At 40.7% G+C, this 27210-nt stretch overlaps 1 protein-coding gene across 1 annotated transcript; it reads left to right on the top strand.

Annotated features, from left to right (window-relative positions):
- LOC139337911 (ethanolamine kinase 2-like) lies at positions 1-25912 on the top strand. Its single transcript, XM_070972745.1, has 8 exons — positions 1-141; positions 5937-6199; positions 7247-7399; positions 13177-13325; positions 13692-13775; positions 15005-15165; positions 18566-18639; positions 25843-25912. Exons 1-8 carry the CDS (start codon positions 1-3, stop codon positions 25910-25912), a joined length of 1095 nt encoding a protein of 364 aa, XP_070828846.1.
- Positions 25913-27210: the final 1298 nt, after the last annotated feature.

Below are 27210 nucleotides of genomic sequence, written 5' to 3' on the forward strand. Positions count from 1 at the left end.
ATGGACAGTGGACCTGCTGGTGCTGAGAATCAGCTTTTCCATGTGGACGTCCAGATTGATGAGCTGGAACCTCGTAGAGGAATCCTAGACCTCCTCAGCAGACTCCGTCCACATTGGAAGGCGCAGGACATTCAGATGAAGGCAAGTGTTTGGCTCTGCATTGGTTGTTTGGTAGGTCGGTTGTCTGAATCTGACGCTTGGTCTTTCAGAAAAATATCTGCTACTGTGACTTGAATTAATACGGAACCTGTGCTGACCTTGTATTATTCTTGTATTGAGCATGACACAAAATTTCAAAGCATTTGATCTTATAATGATTTCTAATTGTCTGCTCTGGGCACCTTTTTTGTAAAGAATTTTTGGTTTGGTCAGAGTTCAGGTTTCATGTTATGGGGTGTTGTTCTTCCATCAGACAATGCAGATTGGCTCTTTACCCCAAGTATGGGAAAGCTTGACCAACCCCTAATCTCCATGTTAATGTGCTCACCCGGCCATGTTATGCTTTTTGCATGGAAAATGTATAATCACTGCGCCTGAAACGCCTCTTCAATGGTCCAGCTTTATCTTCCGTTGTTTGTCTACGTCACTATGTAACACAGCACCACCTCCAGCATGGTGACCATCCCCCACCCAATGACCTTCCCATCGAGCTCACTGTCTGTATATCTTTATTTTTAATGGAAATGTGAGAGAAATGACCCCACAAGACGGGAAAACTGTGTTTGCACTCCATTGATGAAGCTGGACTGCTTCGGGTCAGTGTACAAGTTCAGTGATTGATTGGTGCCATCTGTCAGTGATCGTCTTCAAACTTGGACGTTGTAGGTTTTGCCATGTTTAATATTGTCTTATGGTTTCTTTTGCTGGTTAGCCTGTTTAACTTTGCGCTAACATGCTTTATGACGAATGTGGCTACTACCACAGACTGGGGCAAACTGCAGGGATTCATTAACTTGGCATCGTTGTGTAACTTTGATTATCACCCGGTAGCTTGCATACTCAGCCCATACAAAGACCTCTACAAAGCTGTAACGTTAGTGGTCTGCTGGGCAGCTATGCTGAGGCTAATACACATCACATTCATGCTGAAGATTTTATTTTTGAAATGTTATTGTGGTGTCTGTTTGGTCCTGTGTGAACTGACCAGTCAGACTGAAAATGAGCCTTTAAATGAGTATAGGCATAACAGGTTTGATTGGGAGCTGGTAAAAATTGTAAAGATGGGCAGCAGTATATTTCAAACATCTAGAGCACTTTCTTACATGGTTGAGATAGATAGATATGAACGATAATATTTAAATAAATATAAATATTTAATTATTAATATTTTTTGCGCAGTGTTTTGACTCAGCTGCATTAAGGTTCCAGTAAGTTTCCATTAAAGTGTCACTTTGATTTACTGCGTCTCTACAAACTGTACAACCATTCACTGACGTTGTCACTGATGTCTGTGACATTTTGTAAATTGTTTCTGTCATTACAGTTCTTTTTGTTTAGTTTCTTTAGACCAAATCAACAGCTTTGTGGAGAAAAGATAAGCAAACTTTATATGTAATATTATTTCCTTACACATATTTTCATAAGATACTTGTGTGCGGGGGACATAAACCTGAACTGATGCCGTTTCTCCCTTGTGTAATGTCTGTGCTGTGTTTGGATAATTGATTGAAAACTGCATTAAAACAAACAGTATTCATTGCTTTTCTACAAAGCTATGTACAAATATTCAAGTGGGTCACAGTTAAGCAGAGCAGACTTCATATGGATTATGAATTGGTCACCTCTGACAACTTTTTTAATTAGAACAAATCTCTGCTCGTCCTTGACGTTCAGTTTCATAGTCTGTCTGTCGGATGATCTGTTGGATTTCTGGCATGTCAGACCTTCAGGTCTGCTGTCTTGTTTGAGCAGTTTCACAGCCCCATTTACTGTATGTCATGGCTGCTGTCAGAAGATCTGTAATAAAGTGTCGTGAGCTTTGTTTAATATTATTGGAGTAGTATTTGACATTTGTGGTTAAAACTACAGTCTTGCTTCCTGTCAACATTCTACACCTGTACCATATATTTGTGAAAAAAATTCAATAAAAATATCTTTGAGGAAAAAAAAAACTGCAGTCTTGACTGAGACTGTTGTGATGTAAAACTGAACTTCACTGCAGAACAGACACCATATTGTCTGCATCTTCCAGCCATCTGCGCCTCCATATTTCTTTTCTTACTTTCTTCTTGGTTGAATGGCACAGTCCATCATTGTCTTGTTTGAATGAACTTTGGAAAACTTGTCAAAGGACAAAAGCGACGTGGAACTCCATGCTTACATTCAGTGCGAGCTCCACCTCATGGCTGTGAACTTGATCTGTCTGCTGTGAAGAGAAACGCTGCAGGTTCTGGCCATGCAGAAAGGCCGATTAGACGTGTAGTGTGCGCTAACAAAACATACGAGAGTAATAAAAGCACAGTGTCTGCTAAGTTTAAGTAAACCAACGCCCACACTTATGGGTTAAGGGTTAGATCGCTGAGTGTTTTTCCTCTTTGACAAGTACACTAAATCTATAACCTGTTACGGTTATACTGTGATCTGTGTTTTTAAAATGAACTAACCTCAACCTTGTCCTCATATAAATGGTATTACCTGTGTACGTGTGTGAGTGCCTGTCTTTTCATATGACATTGTATGCTTTATTTTCTGCTCCTGTTTTTACTGTTTTGTAAAGTGAATGCAGACTCTCTGGGTGATTGCAGTGAACTGAAGCTGAAGTTGGAGTTTGTCGTGCTCTTGACAGCCCTTTAGTTGTGTTTTCACATTTTCATAGGGAAAGAATTTTTTTCTAGTGCTTGTGTGGACAGGATTTTCTTTTTTCTGTGTGGGCAGTACAACCTGCCGACACTGGACGTGTCTTTAAGAAGAAATAGAAAAGTGCAGGTGAAAATATACATTTGCATATTGAATAAAACTGTCATACATGTTCTTATTTTTCAGAATAAAAGCACTCTTTGGTGATGAAATGTAACACAAAGCTAAAAAGTCCCATTTTCTGCACATATGGCATTGTATAGAAAAATACCTTTAAAATACTAAAACCAGCAGGAAATCCAAGGTAATTGGACTACAAAACTAGACTTTTCTTTTTTTCTGACCCTGGGAACAGATGTGTAAGGTTGTCAGAGCATCTGTTCAGAACAGAAGAATCCAAGCCTGGTCCCATGTGCAAACACAAGGTCCAATCTTTCAGAGAAATAGGGTTTATGTTTGTTAGGTGACAGCACATGGGGCGGGTGACCTCTCAATCTACACCAGGTCCTGTAATGTACACAGAGGAGTAGATGTTTCCCTTCAGTGCTCAGATCCCAGCGGTCCCTTTAATGATGTATTGTGTTCATCTGTTTGGAATATACAGACTGTACAGAGGAAGGACACGTAGTTCCCACTGTTACACCTGCACTTTTCACTGTGTTTATATGTGAGTTTCACATTACCTTCTGTTGCATCTTGTCTGTTTTACTATTCTCCATTTTCATAATCTTGTTTTTTGGGGTGATGGAGGTTGAGGCAATTTGAATGCTAAACTTTAAAAGGGATTAAAACCAAAGGAATACAAGACAAATTTACGCAGGAGAAATAGTTAAAAAGCTGAATGGGAAATTGTCAAAGCACTTCACATTAAAGAGTTAATTCAAATTCATCACAAAGACACTGAAAAGAAGATACTTACAAAGAAAAAGAGGCAATCCTGAAACAAAGAATGTGTGCAGTGTGTGGATACAGGTATGAAAGCAGTTTAGGTACACATGCTGTAATTTTCATCCCCATGTGCTCAGAAATCAGTTCAGGACATGCTCTAAATGAGGTTTTGTTTCCAAATGACTATTAATGAATGGAACACTTTCAGTAAGACGTTATGCAAGAGTTTAACAACACTGTCAAAGCCTGAAGAAAGTGTCCATGCTGCCCCACATCCACCATATAAATACTTGATCAGATGTCAAGGTGGACATGTTTGTTCACTTTCCATCCAGATGAAAAACTGTGGGCCCATCTGAGGCTCCGAGAATGCCTTGGGGACTGTGGCAGAGAATGAGAGACTTTGAGAAACCACTGAATGACAACAAATGTCCGATGAGGCCTTTGCAGGCAAACAGTGGTCACTGTGGTATTGTTGTGTACACACAGAGCAGTACAGGCCGTGCAGCAAGTGTGATCTCCAACATCAACAAGTTGAGGCTGCAGCTCTCTGCAGCTGCACGTCTGCAGCATGTCATTTACCTGCTGTGGCTTCTACTGTGCTTTCCTGTGCATACCTCTTTTGCATGCAAGTTTAATTTTAGCAAAAGGAAAGATTAAATCATTCAAGATGCTGCACATGAAATATAATTCCATAGAGAACAAATCTGGGTTTTAAATCGATTCCAGTTTACTTTTTTGCTTATTGGATTTACTTTTTAGGATGCTGGTGGGACAAAACATTTTTGGGACCCCATTAAACCTCCACCTGCCACCCTCTGTGCATTGATTATGTACCCTGTAACCTCCGACTTCCCATTAAGTGCAGTGCAAACAGCCGGTTGCATATGGCAGAAACACAGACCAAGCAGTTGCTCCTGTGCTTGATGAACTCGACCTGGAGCAAGGTTTTACATATCTCAGCTAGTTTGTGATAATTTGACAAAATGCATTTTTATTTTATAAATCTGTACCATTTTGGCACAGTCCCTCCACAAGACAGGGCCACACCATTAGCTAACAATACAGGGCCCTTTTTGTGCTTTGATGGTGTGAATTCTCCAACGAATATGCAATGAATCAAATGACCAAGAACCAGCTGACACACAGCGAACCTGAGACTTTTGGGGGCCTGTGGGAGTCTGGGGCCCCTGCACAGTTCCCCTGCTTTGCCCAGCTGGTTATCCTGCCTTGCACTTCATTTTGCAGTATTTTAATTATACTCACTCTTTAGATACACATGCCAGTACTGCTAATTTCTGAATAATCAGTTTTTGACATAAACACCTGATCCTCATTGATGGAATGTAACTGTGCTTAAGTGGGATTTTGAGGTACTTGTACATTATTAGTACATTTTACTACTAATACTTGTGTGTTTTTATATTTTTAAGAAATCACAGTTTTAGAGGTGGGGCTTTTACTTGTAGTATTATGTAGTATTGGGTCTTCTGTGTCTTGGACATTGTGGTGCTACATTAACTTCTGTGATGATTTTTACATATTTAAGCAATTGAAGATTAAATGTGTTCTGATGCAGAGTGCACATGTATTTTCTCAAGTTTCTACAAAATTGCTGGTAAATGATCTCTCTGTTTTTATAGTTTATTTTTGCACAATACCGTGTCTTCAATGGAAGGTTGTTAAAAAATTTGAGTTAAATGAGCCGTAACGGTGGTAAATTAGCAGCCTGTAAAATGATATGCTACCAAATGTTATAATCCAGAGTCCTGAATCCAAACATATCAAATTTGTTGGCTATATTTACATACTTCTAAAGCTTTGAGTGCAGCCATGTTGGTGAGATTTGTCCAAGATTGTTATGAATAAACTGTAACTCAGACTGAGGTTTATGAGATTGACCCATTAAACTTTCACTAACAGAGTGTGGCTGTGACTCCCTGCTTAACAAACTAGAATGGCTGCAGCATGCTGTAATTGTGTTGTCCGCATGTTAGTAATACCATGAACGCTATTGTAAAGAAAGGTCCCCTTTTTTACAAGAGGTTGTGCTGTTGCAGTGTTATCATTGTCCCATTATCTGTGAAGTGACTCATAAATGCCACTTTACAATGTACTTAGAAAATTAGTGTTGATTTAAGTGTGTTGAAATATGGTGTTGATAAGATATTACATGTTTCATTTGCAGGAAAAAGAACAAGCTGTCAGTATTTTTCTGTGTTCATTTCCCTTTTGATCTCCTTTCATTGCAGACATTCACAGAAGGCATCACCAACCAGCTGATTGGCTGCTATGTGGGCTCTCTGCAGGAGCCCGGTTGCGTTCTGGTGCGGCTGTACGGCAGAATGACGGAGCTCTATGTGAACAGGGACCGGGAGGTGGAGATGTTCCAGGTCTTCCACGCCCACGGGTGCGGTCCGCAGATCTACTGCAGCTTCCAGAATGGCATCTGCTACGAGTTTGTTCAAGGAACGGTGCTGGATGATGAGCTGCTCCGGCAGCCCTCCATCTACAGGTCTCTGCCAGAAGAGCTCTCAGATTTTTTGGTTTTTCTTTTATTTGAATGTGCAGAGCATATAGACTGTGTGCTTTTATGGGAATGTCTTGGTCCACATTCTCACAGTTACGCATACACAGCTGAAAATTGCCTCTTCAAGCAGCAGTATGATGACCAGAGTCCAGTGGAGTTATTCTCATTTCTGCAGAACTCATCAATGAAGGGTTGAAGCTGTGCTCACGTTTATGAATTCTCAAAAACTGAACACAAATGGCTGCTTTTAATTCTGATTTTTTTGAGGGCAAAATGAAAAAAAGATACTTCATCTTAAAACCAGGTTTGGAAAACACATTAAAACATTTACTGCACACTTTATGCTGTTTAAAATACTGCTTGATTTGCAAATGTCTTGTTGCATCTCATCATTAACGGAAAGCAAACATTTGCCAGATGAACATTATAGAAAAATGTTCAGGAAAGTTCTACTGACCTGGGGCTATAATGAGAAAAACATATCTAATTTATTCTTCTAACTTCTTTGAAATTTAGATTGTGTAAGTGAAGTGCGCGTGCGTGCGTGCGTGCGTGTGTGTGCGCGCGCATTGTGAGCATTTCAAAAGTGCTGATGCAGGTGTTTTTTTTTTTGTTAATTATTTCAGTCGAGTCATGTTTCATGTTGAGTCAATGTTGTTCAGTCGTGCCCCCCGTGTCATTCATCGTCCTCATGATAACAGGTCAGCATCATTACTCTCTCCACAGGACAGTGGGACGCAGCACAGCCAGCTGAGGCTGAGCAGGCAGGGCCACGATATGATCAATCACCTTGCTCTGCCTGATACCCTCTGTGGGGAATACCCAGAAAACTTTATGTCACCACTGAGATGCCTCGAGAACGAGCACTCAAGTAGTCAAAAGGTCACGAATGCAACAAGGCCCATTTTTTGAAAAGAAGAACAAGATAAGAGCACTAAATGGAAAGGGAGTTGTGTTTCTACTCTGATAATGGTTGTTTGTGCAATAACAGCGTCAGCCAGGCTCATCTGAGAAAATGTTTTCTCTCCGCAGATTGATTGCAGCAGAGATGGGGAGAATCCACTCAATCCAGCCAAAATGTGGTCTGCCTGTTGAACCTCTGCTCTGGACAAAAATGTCTCACTTTCTCACACTGGTGCAGAGCAGCATCAACAGCTGCCCGGGTGAGCAGCGGTGCATGACAAGGTACGACTTCTGACAAAATGACCTCCACATATTTATAGTTTAGGTATCTTGCAGTCGTCATCAGAACGAAAGTGCTTCCTGAACACGACATGTTAATATTTACACTCCATTTCAGCAGTAGCTTTTCTCAGCCAAACTTTATCCTGCAAGCTCTGGAGAGTGCATTTGTTGTTTGTGACCTGTGTTTGATTGGCCAAGGAATGGTTAATCACATGACCTGCCTGCTTAAACCTCAACAACTGTTTTAGAGGTACATATAAATAAATGGAGCATGACTCTGTAACCTGTTTATGACCACAGAAATATTAACAAGATTTTGGTGGATAGTGGCAGGTGTCAGACCATGGTGACCACGTGCCACCTAGAGAGGCACTGGAGCCGCTCAGAAAGGCCATCCATGAGTTCTTCAGCCTTTCAAAGATTAACTTGTAATTTGGAAATGTTTCCCATGTTTTTACCGGTTTGAAACTCTGAAGCAAAAACAAAGAACAGTCCCGCCAATTGACTGTTTGCTCATCCCCTTCCCCTGGACACTCATGTCCTATCATAGCACAGCAAATGGCGGGTGTGTCCACCTGACAAAGCCAGGTGAGGCATTAAGGAGTTTGGAGGGAGTGACATCGTTTTAGCTTTTCCAAAAACACACGAGGAAAAGTGTAAGGGCTGGATTAATTGGTGTGTCTGCCTGCTCTGACAGCTCTAACCAATCCAGTGTTGCTTCAAAGGCCTTGGAGCACATCATCAACTAACACTGGTTCATGAGGTTACAGGTTACTTTATGAAAAGCACTGATAACTTATACATCTACTGCATAGTATTTACCATCTGTGTGGGAGCTGGGAAATGCAATCCTTTTAGAAGTTTCTCATTTTGAGATGGCCTGCTGGAAACATGAAAAAGTCAGCTGGAGACAGCATCATTAACTAGCTCATCGAGCTAAAGTTAGCCTAATTAGCATTACGCAGCTGATGAAATCTGCCATGTCTGTCAGCAAAATTAGTAATTAGCAGTGTGATTTTGTCTTCTTCAGTCTGACAAAAAAAAAGTTTTTAAAAATACATAGAAGAAGTCATTATCAGCCACCATTTTCATTGGGAACTGCATTACGTGTCACACAAGGGGGGGGCGGGTCTGAGTGCATGGTCGGTTGTCTTGTCAGGTGTAGGAAAGGTTCATATTAATGTATGAGTGTGCTGACACCAGTTTTCAACAAATACCTGTTGAGCTGGTGTTGGGAGAATACCTCAGTGGTGCATTTTTGCCATCACCCCTTTGATAGAAACCAGCAACATTTTCCACATCTTTATCTTTTAGGCGGCAGCACTTCAACTGATGCCTTATCGTTTTCTCACATGCCAAACACACATTTCTCAAACCTGCACACAGTGCTCACACTGCGTCGGGACGCTCACCTCTCTGACCGAAGCAGGCCGTCGTTGTGAGCTGTCATTGGTCAGAGGGACGAGGCGGGGGAGTGGCCTCCGTGGCAATGACTTTGTATTATCTCTGACAGGGGTCACGAGGTGAGAGGTGAGAGGGGCCTTGCAGACACTACAAAGAAACAGAGCTCGGCCTTGAGCTTCCTGCAGAGCTCTCCCTTATCGGTCAAATGTTCAACCTTGTTTATGTTTTCTGCAAAGGGGTCGGAAGTCCACGCAAACTGAAGCTGCAAGGCCTCGAGTCTCAGAGCTGCTTTGACTTTCTTTTTCTGAGTTTTATCACGTGGGCAAGGCGTTTGGCACTGGAGTCAGTCATCCATTAAAGAAAGGGACTGTGGAGGAGACAGTCTTTTATGATAAGATGTTTTAGCTTCCTGGACTCAGATGGAAGAGAAAGCCGGTGTGACTTAACCTGTTTGTCATCAGGAAGACAAGACACAGGCAGCCATTCTCATTTTAAATCTGTATTTTCTGGTTTGTCTACTGTTGTATTAGTAAACCCAATCTACAGGTATTCAGTTATTTTCTGCTGTATAATAATGCAAATATGACCACCTACAATGCATTAACACAACCTCAAATATCTCAAGCAAGCTAAAAGAAATATTGATTTAATCTAAACTTTAAATTTAACATTTTTTGTTTGATCACCAACAGTGAAGTGAACATTTGACTTAAAATCCTGCATAAAAGGAAACACTGCCACTGAAAAGTGAGGCACAGGGAGTGAAACTGAGCACAGAGGAGTTGTCAGCTATTATTTTAGATCCATTATTCAGAGATTTTTTTTTTGTTAACCAAGGACTTTGTCGGGGTTAACAACTACTCTCTTCTTTTCCTTTTCAGTGTCAGGTTTACACTGAACAGAGCAGTTTTGAGGATCGCATTTTGTTATAGAACTCCTAACATACTTCTGTGTTTTTCTATGAATGCTGTTTCTGCTATGTGACACCAAGAGTGATGCACGTGTCAGGGTATTGCACACTGTTATATGCATCTACAGAAGCAGGCTGCACCTCATTTAGAGGCCCAATAGATGGTGCTATATTGTGAGGCATTTGTGTGACTGAAGGACTTGACACAGTCCACTGCTGCTCAAACACAGACATACAGAACAACTCAGGAAAATATAAATAATCTGGTTACATACGATAAAATAAAGAGTGTTGGAACATTACAATGAAGTGACGGAAGGAATGCCATGGCACTATTTAAGATTTCAGAGCAGAGATTTAAGAGGTGAATTTATGGTTAAAACTCATGGCTGTGGTGTGTATGTCTGTCTGTATATCACAGGTCTCTTGAGTGTATGTGTGACATACACACACACACACACACACACACACACACACACACACACACACACACACACACACACACACACACCAAAGAAGAGACAGAGAGGATCAAAAATTTTAAAAAAAAAAGAAAAAAAATTTAAATAGGCATCAGACAAACTTTTGTGCTTGAGCATGTATGATTGCTGGTATGAATGTGATCTTCAGAGGAAATGGTAAAAGAAAGGCAGAGAGAGAGCAGGAAGAGGCTGCACCTGCAGAGGAGGTCTTCAGCTCTCAAGCCACCCGCTGTGCAAAGAGAGAGCGACAGATACAGAGAAGAAGAGAGAGAGAGAGGCAGCGACGGAGGCTGCAGCAGCTGCGAGGTTCGGGGAGAGAGTGCACAGCACAAGTCAGAGATGGGAGAGAAAAGAGCAGAGAGAAAAGCAACGGAGAGCCAGAGTGCAACGTCTTCTTCTCCAAAAGGCCCCCTGCTATGTCTCCCGTTTGCACTCTCGTGAATTGCATAAAACTGCAAAAAGAAAAAAAGACAGAAAAAAAATCTGCAGTGCTTGGCTGGTGTTTGAAATCATATGTAAATAAGGCACATTGATAATGAAGCGCCAGAGGAGGAAATTCCACTAATTACCTTACAGAGACTTGACAAGGAGCAGGAGGCGAATGTACTTGACATACTGTTTCTCATGAAAAGGACAGAAAAGAGAGAGGAAAAGATCTGATGGCAAGACGACAGGTTTCCATTTAAAGTCAATGGAAGTCTTTCATTTAGCTTTTGACTCCGAGTAATCGTGGGTTTCTATGATAAAGTCAGTTTGTTAAGTTAAAGAAATGGTTGGGTTGAAAAGGAATCAGGGTGATTCACCATCCAACTGTGTGTTTTAATTCATATTAGAGAGCAGATAGATAAATTATGCATGTCAGAAGGGGTCGATTTTAAATAACAGAAAGATTTCATAGGCTAGTGGATGTGAATCAAACACTCCGACAGCCACAGCATATTCTAGGCCTGCACTTCTTCATAATGCAATTTTCGGTTACATGTACAGTATTTGCACAATTTCAGCTGACAATAGAAGTAAAAAAAAACAAAACTTTTTTTTTCAGTTGCTTTAAAAAAAATCTCAAGCAGCTCTTTTCAAAAGAAAAAGCCTATATATATTTTTGCACACTTGCTTGCAAGCACACAGATTGAAAGTATAGATCTGAACGTGGTTTCATTCAATCAATCCTTCCTCAAAGATAATTTACAAAAATGACTTGTGTTGATGAGGATGTGTAGGAGGACGTGTATAAGGCAGCAGAGCCCGTGTCATGACTATAAACAAGGCTGCGCTCCTCTGCTTTTATTGTGCGTTCCTAACAGGCCTCACTAAATTATGTCTACAAGTGTGTATAATACTGGAGCATCTGTTTGTTCCCCTTCGAATAAATAGGTAGTGTTTAAATTACACTGTTTAAATTACCCTCTTATCGTGGCCTGACAACTGAAAAGGAAACACGAAAATTAATTAGGAGACGGATGCTTGCGCAGCATTTCTTCCAGGTGCATTTTGCACTGACGTCCAAGGACATTAGTGCCTTCTTTGATAGATGGAGTAATCAACAGAGTGAAAACAAGGCATGTAACCTCTCAACGAGGCTCGCCGAACTGCTTCAGTTTACAAACATGTTGCTCCTGGAAGAAAAGTGTGGAGTTCATGGCAAAGTTCGTCTTCCATATCTGCATTCTTTCAGCAAATTTTCAGCTTCTTCCTCCCTTGATAGCTGTGTTGTAAAAGTCTTCTTCCTCTTTGTTTACACAGGTTCAGTTTGTTCCCCTTAGCTGCTCTGTACGCACACTTTCTTATATAGTGTTTGTCTAATGTTCAGAAAACTCCTTTCTGAAGGTCAAAATGTTATCATCTGAGGAACTAACATATAGTCAAATCCATGATTTTTAATTTTAAACATTTTCCTTTGAAAGAATTGTCTGTGTTTCTAACATTTGCCCATCGTGTACAGTAGACAAAGGGACAGTAACTTTGCTGAAATCCAGACAAGTCAAATTCTTTTAGAGTGAACAAGCCTTAAAGGCAGATGAGTCACCATGTGTAAGAGGAAATTCTGCATTAACCGTGCACTAAAAAAAACATTTGAAGTGGCCTCAAAACAGAATAGTGCCACTTTACAATGAGGCATAGTGACACTGTTTAAAGTGTTTCACTACTTCCTGTAAGCATGTCCTTTTGTCTTTGTCTCATCTTTAGCTTATTAAGACAGGAGGACCCCTCCCATGTCCCATACATCTAAAGCCTATTCATGTCCAGTGGTGGAATGTAACATGTATGTTTACTTAAGTTCTGAGGTTACAGTGAGGATATTTTTTTCTTTTCTCTGCTTGAGTTCTCACATTTTAAGTTACTGTGTACTTGTACTCTACTACGTATAAGAGCAAAATACTGTGTTTTTCCTCTACAGCATGTATCTGTCAGCAACAGCACATATAGAACATTAGGATGATGTGCTCATATGATGTGATTAAAGTACCCAGTGTAAGGTAGTTAACATTAGCTTCTGCTTCCACGTAAATGCATCAGTTCTTGTGCTACTTTTTTGCTGTGTTTTTCAAAAGTTCTTTTCCACCACTGTCCATGCCAATAATGTGTGAAAGCCCACACTTCACAGTACAATAAGCTGTCGGGGCTGCAGTCACAAGATTTATATGTAAGCAGAGGTCATCTTCATCTACTTCATTTAAACGTGAAAACCATGAACTGCCTTTTTATTTAACCCCTTCCACAGATTTTTGCCTCATGCCCTCTTTTGACACCTGTCTTTTGAGTCTGAAACACAAACATGGTGTGTGATGAAGAAGCTCACTGCTAATGTATTTGTCTCATGAAGGTGGTTCATGCAGTTTATTGAGACTCTTTGGAGCTTTGGCTGCACAGTTTCTTTGTACAGCAGTGAATCAAAGACAAAAAGCATTCCTCAAAATGATGAAATGACGATCCTCCATTATGGAAAAAAAAAGTGATTTCAGTGGATTTACCTCCTGCAGTCCTGCGGTTCGACGAGAGGTGCCCAGCGTTGAGACTCTGATGGATGAAATGGAGTCACTGAAGAGACACCTCTCGCAGATTCACTCACCAACGGTGCTCTGCCACAATGACCTTCTGACAAAAAACATCATCTACAACCACAAAGAGGGTGAGGAGCACATCACAGACACTGGGAAACACGGTGCATATGATACTGCTAATGATACATCTTATTTGTTTTAAATGGACATGCAGCAGAAGCAATGAGACCAGCTGAGCTGTAAGAACAAAAGACCTCCTTATGCTCCTTAACTGGAGTGCATTTGTAGTAGCTTTTATTAATTTATTTCACTCACATATTTTACAAGGATGCCTGGGGTGACGCTCAAAAGAGGCTCCTTGTTCCTTTGACTCCCACAAGGTTCTGTACCTTCAATAAAAGGAGGGAGGGTCATCCGTTTTCTGCCCATACCTAAGATGTGTTCGTCATGTTGTCCTGGTAACAGCTGCTGCTCTCCCTCTCCTCCTCCACCAGGAGCAGTGAAATTCATTGACTACGAGTACGCCGATTACAACTACCAGGCCTTTGATATTGGCAATCACTTCAATGAATTTGCTGGTAGGTTTGTGTTGTGATGGGAAGAAGTTCAATTTGCCTCCGAATCTTCTTCACAGCCAGAACATATTAGATTTCCTAATGTGGAATATGGAGTAAGGCAGAAGTTGTATATACAGTCTATGATATGCAGAATCATTGTTCAGTTTGTGCTGTCTCCTGGACTATGATATCATTTATCTTTTCGCCATGATGTACCATGAAAGTCTGTCCTTCGTCTGAGGCTGCTTGGACAAATTGCTGTATTCAGTGTGCATTCTGTGTGCTGACTAAAGTGGCTTTGATGTGCCAGCTGCCTCACGGCAAAGTTTGACAAGCCTCCTTCAGACATTTGTGCAACAATCATCAATTTAACACTTTTCGATAGTTTTGACTCGTGTCAGCTTTCACGTCATCGTCAATGATGCCAAATTGTAGCTGCAATGAGCAAATTATAGAAACTGTTTCCACTTCTCATTCAGTTGCATCGTAGAGACCTAACTGAGATTTTCACCTGAAGCTGTTGTGCCGTAAAATGCTTCGTACTGTGTGCAATTAAACACACGCTACGCAGTGATGGAGGATTAAAGATCATACTGAGTAAAAGCATAGAAATACTTGCAAATTTTACTTTGGTAAGTATCAAAATTAAAAGTACTTGATGCACAACAGTGGCCCTTTAACGTGTCATGTTTTATTAACTATTACTGCTGACTTGTGGCATTAAACTGTGCAGCTCGAAGTGGAGCTTATTTCAGTTATTTTACATTCACTGTTTTACCTATAATGATGCATCATATTATACAAGCTTATCACAATGTTGCAAATGCTGCAAAATAAATAGTGCACATGGAGCAAAAAGTGCAGCAGTTTCTTCTGAAATGTGGTGGAGAAGAAGTATAAAGTGGCATAAAAACAAACAGTTAATTGTAAAAGTAATAGATAATGAAAATAAACACCAGGTTAGACCCCTTCACATCAGAAGTGGCACAATGACTTAGTGTTTTATTTTTTATTGGCACCATATTGATCTCACTCAGATTTTAATTCAGTGCTCAGGTGAAGTTGCTGTCATCCAGCTTCATTTTTTTGCACGTCTGTGTAGCATTGTACTCACCGATGGGTACGAATAGTTTAATTTATGTGGAACTGACGAGTGTTGACTCATCCGACGTAGCTCTGCGGCAAATCTTCAAAAGCGTCAGCTGGTTTAATTGTGTTGAATAATGTGAGCGTGTGTGTTTGTGTTCAAGGTGTGAATGATGTGAACTACAGCCTCTACCCGAGCCGGGAGCTGCAGAGGGACTGGCTGACGGCCTATCTGGAGAGTTACAAGCACAGCTCAGGCTGTGAGGTCACCGTTACAGAGGCAGAAGTTACGCAGCTCTACGTTCAAGTCTGCAAATTCTCACTGGTGAGTGTCTGCTCCCTCCAACTTTGTTGAAATGTTGAAATATGTCATTATGTAGTGCCTCAACACTTTGGAAAGACTTTGCAAAGTGACAAATCTCTCAACAGCTATTTCCTCTTTTAAGTCCTGCTCTCGGAGCAGCTCAAATATCAATATTATGAGATTAGTGTGTGCATTTCAACAACATCCATATGTGTGCAGAGCTTTAAAATGACAGGGCGGCAACACCTCGCCATCACATTTGAACAATTTACTTTTCCAGATCTCAGAAAAAAGACTCCCCAAAGAAAACCAAACCCAATCCACAGCTGACCCACCACTGTTCAAAGCCTGATGGAGTCCATCTGAGTTGATTAGAAACTGCCGCAGGGAAAAATGAAAGACAGCAGCCAAGATTATTTTTCTTATGACCACAATTTTCATTCTTTGGTGGCTCAAGTGGTGCTGGGCTATCTGTCTAAAAACACTTTCATAGCTCAACACAATATGCAGAATTGTCCTAGCAATTGTGGGGTGGTGTGAATGTCTCTTGAAATAGCCCAGAAATGATGAGGAAGCATATTACTTTTTAAAATAACTTGCTCCTCAGCCAAAAAGCAGAGAGGGAAAAGTGAGAGGAGGGAAAAGAAATAAAGCCTGAAATGGAGTGAGAGAGGCGATAACATCATGTTGATTGAAATCAGATTTTCTATGACAAACCGAGGAGGAGTCTTGACTCGAGGGAAGTGGGAGAAATCAATCACTGACGCTTAACAAGCCAAGTTTCCAGCTCGAACCATTTTGACAGCTGTGTGTCAAAATGAGGGATACCGAGCCTGTTAATTCAGAAAATTATGCCGTCTATTTCTCATAATATCAAAGGACTGAAATGCAGCTTTTGGCCATTAAATGTTGTGTTTTTGTGCAGTCCTTTACTTCATTAATTTTTATCCTCAGAGCATTTCATTACTTGTTTTCTTTTGTCACGTGCAAAGGCCCAGACGCAAAGGAAAGAAAATATCTGATGTCTAGTATTTTTCTTCTCTTCTTATGATAATTAAACATCACATTATGACAATTAAGTCAGTTTTTTTTAGCAAAAATGCCAAAAATGTGGTATTTGCTGGTATCTGTGTAATAGTAAATGACCAGCCTTCAGGTTTTGGACAGTTTGTTACCTCATGCTCTGGCAATCTGTGACTTTTTATAGATGAAACAATTAATCAGTAAAATAATTTGCTCATGAAAAGAAGCAGCCTGAATCATTTTTTCCATAAGAAGTGGCACAAAAAATTGTGTCCACACAGTTTTCAACCATTCATCTGCACAATACAGATTTCGCTAAGATTTTTTAAAAGATTTTTCACATCACATCTGGTAAGAGCAGATGATATTCGCTTCACCGGGGTTGGATATTTTCCAAAACAGCAATAATTATCAATTCAGCCTGATGCCTTTTAATATTTCTTTTGTATACTTTTTTATGAATTGGATTAAATGCCATTTTATTCTTTTGTCCTACTTCCATATCACTCGGTAAGTGCTTGAAATAATCAAACTACATTGAAGTCATGCTGTAGTTAAGTCTGAGTAGATAAGAACTAGGATGAATAGTCAAAGCTCTGAAACCAAGGAAACGAGCACGCTCCGGAGGAAGCTGTGTGGCTCCGCTGTGTGGCATCAACAAAGCCTGGCCTGTTGCCAGAGCTCTGCGGCGTGAAGCTGCCTCCTCCGAACCATAATCCCTGGCAAACTGTGCCAAGACGCAGTGGGGTCTTTTACAACTCGTCCTCTCCCCCGCGGGGATCCCCCGTCATGTCGAGGCAAAAGCTTGCGGCTCTGTGATGTCACTCCCAGCACGTCCCTCATCTCCGTTTTTCTCAATGGCTCCCTGTCACCGATGGTCTCTGCTTAGTGTTAGACTAATGCTCTCTTAATGGAGAGCAGTTATTAATCATAATGGAAACATGCTCAATCTCTCTCCCCCAACTAAAGACAGAGATTAGAGATGAAAATCTGCCAGCGAGGGAAAAAAGCCAAGGGAAAACCACACATTGCTCTTCAAGTATTTCATTCCACCCTTTATTTGATTATCAAATAAAAATGTGATTATATCACTGGGCCACAGAACAGAGGCCTGTCTGGATCTTATTAGGACTTGCTATTAGTGGTCCTACCATGAAGATTTACAATAAGGGTGGAGAACAACAGAAATTTATGGAGGCATGGAAGTCCGCAAGCCTAAGTGAGCAAAGCCATTAAGGAGGGAACCATTCAATACGGAGGTTTGTCATTCTGACTGAACAGCTTGCAACTGGCAGGCAGCGGCAGCAGTTATGGGAGTAGTTATAACACGACAACTGGAGGTCACTGAAGTGAGTTTTTATAGTTCTGCTCAGTGGCACAAGGAAATGTAGCAGAGCGTCAAAGGGAAACAAAGCTGGTGACACCGTGCAGCACGTGTGATGTGTAATTTACAGCAACCAGCAACATGGATTTCCATAATGCCACAAACAGAATCCAGATTTTGACACTTTTGAGACATGTCCCAGTCCTATATGGATAAGCTGCATGCAGGTAATGAGGGTGTCATTCAATTAGATGGATCCATTTCAGTGTCAGCGAGCAGCTTCCCTGTCCTCGAGTGAGAGGCTGACATCCAACCCTGGTGTGGCCTCCTGTGGTGGCCATAAGAAGAGAGCGTTTGAAGCTCTTAATTGGATCACCATAAGGGCGTGTGATGGTTACATGTCTGTCACATGCTCACGCTCCATTCCTTCCATTAAAGACAACATCCAGCATTGTTCAGAGCATGTAAGCACATCGCGTTCTGCTGGTGCTGCTGCTCAGTATTTCCATTTTATGCAACTTTACACTTCTGCTCCACCACATCTCAGAGGCAGATATTAGACTTTTTACTCCACCGTGTTTTACACTTTCAATACTTACATCAGTACAATGCAACATGGATGTAAACACAGCAGCAATATTAATCCAAAAGCATCAGATATAATGGGAAAACACTGACGGGGGATGTTTTTACTGCACTATAAGTGCTTTTATCTGATAATGCTTTCCTTACTTTTACTTCAGTCAGATTTTAATTTCAGGACTTTTACTGATGGAGTATTTTCACAATGTGGTGTCAATTTATTTTGCTTCAGTAAAGGATCTAATATTTCTTCTATTGCTGTAGTTTTAATGCACCACACACACATTCTATAGTGCTTTCATTCTTTTTATTATTATTGTTGTTGTTGTTGTTGTTGTTGTTGTTGTTGTTGTTGTTGTTGTTGTTAATTACTGCTTCAACTGCATTATTTTGCAAGTTGGACAATGAAGCACTTGTGATGTTTACTCTGAAGACTCCTATTATGCAATAACATAAGGTTGCTTTAATGTTACTTTCTGTCTCCTCCACCAGGCATCCAACTTCTTCTGGGGTCTCTGGGCCATCCTGCAATCACAGTACTCCTCGATTGACTTTGACTTCCAAAGGTTTGTACTTCTGAAGGAGCTGAAAGTTCTCGTGAAATAGAGAGAAAAAGCCATTTCCATGTGTCCACAGTTGGAGGTGTGTGTCAGGGTGTCGCTCTGTATAAATATACATCCCAGAGAGGTTACAAATACTTGATACTCAAACTGACATCCTCCTGACATTAAGTACTACCTCCACATTCACCCCAACAACTAATGTAGAAACACATGAAACAGCAAAGAAAATGATGACTTGCAATTTCATGGGTGCCCCTTATTACTTAACACCATCATACATCACTTACTCAAAAATGGGAAAATTTATCCTTGAATTGAAGTCAATCACTCGCTGTTTTTCACAGGGGGTTTTAGACAAACAGGATCTTCATTAGGATTGCCTGATAAAGAATTTATTGGCAGAAAAATTGCAATAAAGGATGGGGAACTTGAGCCCAGAGTGTGGAAATATTTCATTTTTTTCCACCTGTGCTTCAAGACTTTGTGTACCCAGAATCTGCCATAAAATAGGCAGGACAAGCACACTTCCTCTACTCTTCTTGTCACTTCTGAAAGCAGAAATTTTCTACTTGCTGTCAAACCACATCTCATGAAAAGATGAAAGGCTCTGCTTTCAAAACTAATCAAAACTTTTATTTTTTAATGCACTCTGATACATGTAAGGGCTAGTTATCTTTAAATAAGTCTAGGAGACATTCCTCACCACCAACCAGACAATAAAGTTCAGGAGGGTGAAATGTTTCCCTTCACCCCCACTTTTTCCTCTCTTTCTCCCTTCTCTGGATGCCCCACACCCACCACAGTTGTGATCGTGATCCTAATCACTATTGACATACGGCACCCTCCCCTCTGTGTGGCTTTCTCTGCTCGCTTGCTAGATCAGCGACAGGGCCCCCGCCTCATTTCGATCTGGACCTCGGAGGAAATGTGATCCAGAGGGGTGCCGAGGCACAGAGGCACTATTGTTCCCATGCCGTTGGTCCTCCCTTACATACGTCTCTCATCCCTGGCTGGGCCACATGCGCCTGCTAGACGTCTGCTCCTCTAAGCCGCCGGCTGAGGTTGTCCTAAAGTGCATGGTGAGGGTCGGGTTACCTTTCCTTAACTGGAGGGCTAAACTGAAATGAGAGCAACAGTAACGATGTGGAACCAGGTCTAACGTTTGGTATACACACATGCATATAGACACACGCACTGTATATATCCTAATTACCTTTGCCGGCACTCATTCACACTGTAAAGAAACACACAATATAGATGGCAATGGTCAAGTTTGTCCTCGCTTTCATCTTTTCATTTTAATAGACTGACATTGACGGTCATAGACAGTCATACTCTTAGGAAACTGTCCTTGATGTCTGTTTAAAGAGCATAAAGCAACCAACATTTGCATTCAAAAGCAAAGCAGTAAGTAATACACTGTATGCTTATTTTGCTGCAAAAAGACTTGAAAACCTGGATGCATAAAGGCCAGGTCACATTAGGATTTGCAATAGCCAAATGGCACTTAGCAAGCTGGTTAGCTTCTGAGAGCTTTTAACCCTCTGAACTGAACAAAATGCTGGGGGGGTAAGTAAAGTACACGGCACAGCACAGAGAAAATAGCAAGGAGCTGGGAGAGCTATTGTGGCTGAATAGTGTAATCATGTCACAGCTGGCTGGCATGTGAATTTAACACTGATTTGTCTGTATGTGCGTCAGTCAAGTTGTCACGCCAAGGAGAGTGTTTTTTCTTTCTAAAGAGCTCTGGAAAGCTTATTCCCTCCATCTTAAAGTGACCGGTAACGGAAATGCTGCATTCATGATGTCGATGGGTGTGCTAAAAGCTGAAAAAATTGTCCCCCGTTATGATGAAAACAGCTATGGTGTATGCACAAGCACATATATTTGTGCATGCGTTATCACAGAAAGGGTCCCAGTGTGGTGTTTGAAATGCACCGCAAAGTGAAGATGCCCTCATTGTAACTCTGTTTTGGTCACCTTTAGAGATTCTCACCAGCCGTTTGCTAACAATTCTGAATGTTGGTTTTATTTTAACCATTAAAAATCTTTCCAAAAATCTTTTGCCATTAGAAGAAATTCTCCAAAACAATTTGACACAGCACAACAAAATATCTGGCTGAATGCTCGATGTTAGCTGGCTGCTAACGTTTGGTGGCAGTTAGCTCAAAGCGAGTGTACCAAACTCCAAACGGCTGCCTTTGAGAGTTTGCGGGCTGAGAGGCGGTGAGACTGAACCATACCGTAAATTTGCCATGAAATTTACTGCAGCGTGGGCTGATCATTCTCTGTGCCTTAATTACTGCAAGAGACATTTTTACATCAAACATCGTCAGCCGATTTAATTTATAATATCATGATTAATACAGCTTCAGCCATAATTTACATGTCATGACCACAACCTTAACTCTTAGCTAGTTTTATCTTGCTTAATTTGACAGAGAACACACAACACACTGCTGCTTTATGCGTTTGTGATAAACAAGGAAAGGAATAGGAAGTTAGAGTTAAACCCTGAATCTCTTTTTCTCTGTGTGTGTGTGTGTGTGTGTGTGTGTGTGTGTGTGTGTGTGTGTGTGTGTGTGTGTGTGTGTGTGTTTGTGTGTGTGTGTGTGTGTGTGTGTTTCCTCCCGCTGTTATCCCCCTGAGCCAAATCTGCCGACTTCCCAACGAGTGACAGGCGTCGCCGAGGACTTGCGCTTTAACCAGGGCCAGATGTAGAAGTGACAATAGGGAGCCACAAGGGGAATGCAAACCCACCCTCCCTCTACCGTCCATATTTACTTTCCTTATAAGATTTTATTCATGTGTCGAAAGTGTCTGCGAGTCAGCGGTTTAGATTTGTGGAAGTGTTGGCAAGGTGAGCCGTTATTTGACAAAGACATTATTATGAGGAAATGAACGAGGAGGAGGCCCACTGTTTGGAATAGCCCGTCTGCAAAATTGAGGGAATTGTGCACAAAAGCACATTGTGAAATGGAATACCTGCTTTGGAGGGAGTTCATTTTCCCCTACTTCTGCTAAATAGAAAAACGTCTCAGTTACATCTCTGATGATGATAAATGTTAAGCACGCTAGTTTTAGGTGTCAGCCTTAATAAAAACAAGGATGAATGGGATCCCCTGTGAAGGTTGCTGTTCTTTTAAATTGGTATACTCAAATATAATTCTGCTTATGAAGGGTGTGGGTGTGACAGGTAATTAGATTAACAGAGCAAAATGCTATGCTATGCTACGTGCTGCTTTTGCATACGCTGACATTGAGGCTCTTTTGACTTTTTATGTTAACTAACTGAATGTAATGACTGAGATTCATCAGTCTTTTATTCTAAATGCTTTGGGTCGAAATAGACACGATGTGGTTGGATAGACAGACGATGTACCTCTCTGAAGGTGTTTGAGCGACAAAATCTCATACAGTAGCGTAGCAGAGGAGTTTCATATGGCACAAGTAATTATTAGTCAGGCACACAAATTTAATGTTGGCCTGTTAATGTTAATTAGCAGCTGATATAAGCTGCCGCCACTGATGTTTGCCATTTTTACCGGACAGGGTCTTCATAAAAGTGGGAAGCTGATGCCCAAATATTGTGCATGGTTCCTTTTACAAAGAAAGAGCTGAGATACTGTAAAAGACTCACTAACAGATTTGTTAGCACATTAGCTTAGCAAATATGTGTTTTTAGTCAATCAGGGTGTCAGAAATCGAAATCACTCACAGTTTTTCACATTCACATTTGTGTTTTTCATCAATATATTCAGTGAAATGTTCGCACTGTACTCTCTGGCTCTCATAAAGGAGGAAAAAAAGCAAAAACCAGAGTACAGACAAGAAAGATTCAGCATTTCATTGGGTTTATTCTTAGGACTGGTTCAGGACGTCTCCAACAGTAAAATGAAACATGATTCTGCGTATGTGTGGAGAAACAGCCGCCATGTTTTTATTCAGATTTTACCCAGTGACAACCAGGTTTTGCTTTCATCCAGTGGGATTTAGGAAGGCTTCTTGCTGCCATCTGAGTGAATGAGAGAGCTGTCAATCATCCACTGTAGCGGATGGTTTACTTAAAGTTAAGTGAGTCCAGAGAAAATACCTTTTGAGTGTCACCCAACCACAATGAGAGGAAGCAGGCAAGGATTTCTATTCACCCACATTTTTTAATCAAATACCTCCCAGTGACAAAGACTGTGTACCATCTGTCTCTGTCTACAGGCTACAGGTGTGTATTCTACAACCTTGATTCCAAAAATGCTGTGTAAAACATAAATAAACAGAATGCAGTCATGTGTAAACAAACTGTATTTACTGACAACAGTTTTACAAAGTCTTCCTGAGTCCATGTATTATAATCTCCTTTAAACAATCATGTGTTCACAAAGTGGTGAACTTCGCTCCATCCTTTCATACCCAATCATGATGCTATCACCTGTTACCAATCAACCTGTTTACCTGTGGAACGATACAAACAGGTGTTTTTGGAGCATTCCACATCTTTCCCAGTCTTTAGTTGCTCCTGTTCTAACGTGTTTGAAACATGTTGCTGCATCAGATTCAGAAATAGTATAAAAAATCAATGAAGCTGATGAGGTGAAATATTAAATACGTTGATTCATGATTAGCAAATGATCACATTCTGTTTTATTGATGTTTTGCACAGCGCCCCATTTTTTTTAGAATCAGGCTTGTATTCCTGAAGGTGGTCAAAAGAAACTACAAGAAAGAAACAACTGGAAAGAGCCAACAACAGAGGGCAGATTCTGACATAATGATTAGAGAGCAGTTTTACCCAGAGATACAGGTGGGGAGCAGAGTGATGGAACACAAGTAACTAAAAGGTGTCAGAATTATCTTTTTGTCTCACCGAGTAATAAGAGAGAGAAAACTGATTCGGCATTGAGGAGTTCAGTGAAAGCGATGATTAAAGGACAAACTCCTCTCTGTGCCTCCATTTTCTGTGCTTTTGAAACTTCACTTAATTTCAAAGGGTATATTATAATGGCCAAGGGCAACAGTGTATTCAGACATCAGATTTATTGAAGCGTTTGATAATATGGTTTGAACAAATACAAAACCACTTTTCTCACATAGTTAAGTTCTGAAATTCGCTCAGGCTTTGGCACAGCTCTCAGAAGAAGACTCTGTGCTTCACTGAATAGAGACTTGATGCCATATTGTTATGCAAGTTTTGCAAACAAAACACATAGTGCCCACCTTTAGCTATAAGGGCGGTTTGCAGCGTGACCCGCGGCGAGTGCAAGAAAACACATTATTGTATTTTAACTCCCAACTGATACTGAGGGTACGTCTTTTTTTTTTCCATTTTTGCCTTACGTCTTTTGTTTGAGATGCTCTGAGGGGAGGTGCAGACGGGAGGTACAGGAGTACGTTCTGGCTCAGAGAATGGAAAGCTGTCAGAGAAGTTCAAGTAATTTAAATATTGACAGCAAACATTAAATACAGACTTAATATTTAATCAACATATGTATTAACAAATAGAAATTACATTAACCTTTCACATTTGAGTCAGTGTTTAGTAGGCAGGGAGGCTGAGGAATCAGATGATATCGAGTTGCATTATGAGAATTGTAGGATCCAGCATCCATCAAACAAAAAGTGAGGGTATCTCCTTTTTTTTAACCATCCTTTTTTTGTAAATCTGTGGCTCACAAGTCACATGATATTATGGAATTTCAAAACTAAATCATTCGCCTTTACATAAACTTTCTCACTCTTAAGTGTGCAGACCGATTTTATCTTATATATTTGTGTTTCAACTAGCAAACTAAATAAACATATTTATCATTACACTTCATTTATGATCCACATTGGATGCTCAGCTCCTGACTGCATTGGTTTTAGAAAGTCAGCTGATTTTGAAGAAATGAAGTGGAAAAAGTAGCCCATAGATATGCAGTATGGGGACTCCTTAGGCGGGTTAGAGTTATAGCCTACAGGCTTTCAAGTGCTGTTCTGCATCAATCAAATTATCCGTCTATTCTGTGTAACTGGACTTTAGCCCAGCGCACAGTGGCCACAAGACTACATCCTTGTATTTCGGTGGATGTGGTGAAATTTAAATGGCTTCTCTAAACTGCGACCTCATGGTATGCAGAGAGTATTTTATTAAGGTGACACTCGCGGTGGAAGTTCTTAATTCTTTTTAAAACATTATATGATTTCACTTTGCTGCACGAGCCTGAAAAAGAGAAGATGAAAGGTTTTTGATAGTGCTGTCAGGCGATTAAAAAAATTAATCTAATTAATTACAGGATTTGTAATTAATTAATCTAATTAATCGCATTTTAATCTCATATCTGCTAAAGGTCCCCAAATAAAGAATCTGAATTCTAGGACATTACAATTCACTGACATTCACATTACAGCTGGTGAATTCTTTTCATCACTGTAGTTTTCGACGGTAGCTGGAAATTAGAGTCAGATGACGCTATCTGAAACACCTCTTTTAGGCCCTCGTCTTCCATGATTGAAATCGGCCTGCAATCAGCAGTAACCCACTTTGTGATTGAGTTTGTCAGTTTTTCTGTCGTGGCTCTGCTCATTCGTTTTCCTAACTCAGCAAGTGTGGGTTGGCGGAGTGAGCTCACGGTAGCACTAGCGGCACTAGCAGCAACTACATGTTTAGCGTTTAAATGATAATTCAGGCTGGAGCTGCTACGGTGATAGGAAAATTCTTTTTTACACAAGGTACAAATCACTGCGCTCTTGTTAATAGTCCCGTCTTTGTTCTTTTTATAAATAAACTTGCCGTTCAAAGGTCCAAGTAGGCTTGCCTCGCTCTCCGGTGTCGCATCCATGTCTGTTGTCACCCTGCTTTTGACTAGTGGCGCAGGTAAGATGCGACCTCACTGCAGCCTACGGGTCACTCAAAGGGCCAAATTTAAAATGCTTGCGCATTGACTTGCCACTCATGATTAATTGCGTTAATTTTTATAGCGTGTTTAATTTACTTCAGAGAATTTGATGCTTTGTTAGAAAATAAAATGTGCCCTGAGCTACAGTAAGGTAGTCACAGAGATGGAGAATTGTTTTTTATTTAAGATGTAAAAGAGAGAGGTAGACAGGAAGATCACCATATGCAGCAACTGATCATGCACTGTATCCTTCAAGGAAGGTAGACGGGACACAAGAAGAAAAAAGCTGTTGTGTTCTCTGATCACTGTTTTCTGCTCTCTGATCTCCTCCCAGATACGCCATGGCACGACTCAACTACTACTTTGAGAAGAAAGAGGAATATTTTGGCCTGACAATGAGCTAGAAACAAAGGACCGGCATTTCTCAAATCACGAGTAGCATCACTCTGTGAGTAGAAGAAGAGTTTTCGGTGAGGCGACCCACGTCCTGCTCCATCACACCAACAAAACTATGAATCCACGGTGGAAATGAAGGCGCAGAATGAGCTTAGAAATGTGCTCCCCATTGTTTGTTTTTTCAGGCTGTAGTGTGAGTTAATATGTTTTGCTATCACTGTGATTTTTAAAATATTTGTTCTACCACAGTCAGTATGCCGATAAGCCTATCTGGCAAATTGAGATGAAGCTCCTGCCAGAAATGCATTAATTGTTCCCACATTTAGCCGAGTCGCATAAAGCCACAAAAACTGAGCCTGATCATAAAACCCATAAGAGGGTTATTTGCATGCTTATTCAGTGTGCACCACAGTTCTGATGGAAAACAAGTTTCCATTTCAACTTATTTACTGTATCATAGTGCATTATCTCAAATCTTTCTCTTTCCCCGAGACGATCGGTGTAAAGCTGATTTTTATTTACAGGATGTCCACAATCATACAGTGTGCTGCACATTTTAAAGTTTACTGCAAATCCATCGACAAGTGCTAAAACGGTGTGTAACAGCAGTGTAAAACAGTGTTTGACTCAAAAAGTGCCTGAAAAGAACTTTTGCTGACCGACTGAAAGTGCTCTCACTAAACTCCTGTTTGATTTCACCTCGAGCAGACTCTTTTCTCTGTGTCAAAGACAAACACAGCAGCAGCCCACAGAGTTAATCATAGGTAAGTTTGATTCACCAGTGCTCCTTCACCGTATTACCGAGTACTATCAATGCTTTCACGACTAAATTAAACTTATGCTTCACTTTATGAGCCGTAGCTGCTTTTTGTTATCGCAGTTATCTGAAAAGGTTTCCTTGAAGGACAATGGAACTGCATGTACGATCATCTTTCAACGCAGTTTATTTTATTTTTCACCATTTTTCACACTGTAACCTACAGCTGTGAGGACAGACTCGATGCTGCTGATATCCCCTCGGATGCATGTTGCAGGTCATTAACTTTTTGACATATGCTCCATTAAAAGCAGCACAAAGACAATATATTTAATGCTTGACCTCATCAGCTTCACTGATTTTTATAAATATCTTCTTACTCTGAATTTGATGCAGCAAACACGTGGGGACAGGATCAACTAAGGACTGGGAAAAATGTGGAATGCGCCAAAAAAAAAAAAAACCTGTTGGAACATTCCACAGGTAAACAGGTTGGAGGGAGGTAAACACAGTCCGTTTTCAAGTGACTGCATTCTGTTTTTATTTCCG

The sequence above is a fragment of the Chaetodon trifascialis genome, chromosome 10 (genome assembly GCF_039877785.1).
Source record: "Chaetodon trifascialis isolate fChaTrf1 chromosome 10, fChaTrf1.hap1, whole genome shotgun sequence".
NCBI lineage: Eukaryota > Metazoa > Chordata > Actinopteri > Chaetodontiformes > Chaetodontidae > Chaetodon > Chaetodon trifascialis.

Bases quoted from the DNA above. Each gene is read 5' to 3' on its own strand.
- LOC139337911 (XM_070972745.1), top strand. From the start codon at position 1: ATGGACAGTGGACCTGCTGGTGCTGAGAATCAGCTTTTCCATGTGGAC. The intron at 15,166-18,565 runs GTGAGTGTCTGC...CTCCTCCACCAG, and splicing joins AAGTCTGCAAATTCTCACTG to GCATCCAACTTCTTCTGGGG. The intron at 18,640-25,842 runs GTTTGTACTTCT...ATCTCCTCCCAG, and splicing joins ATTGACTTTGACTTCCAAAG to ATACGCCATGGCACGACTCA.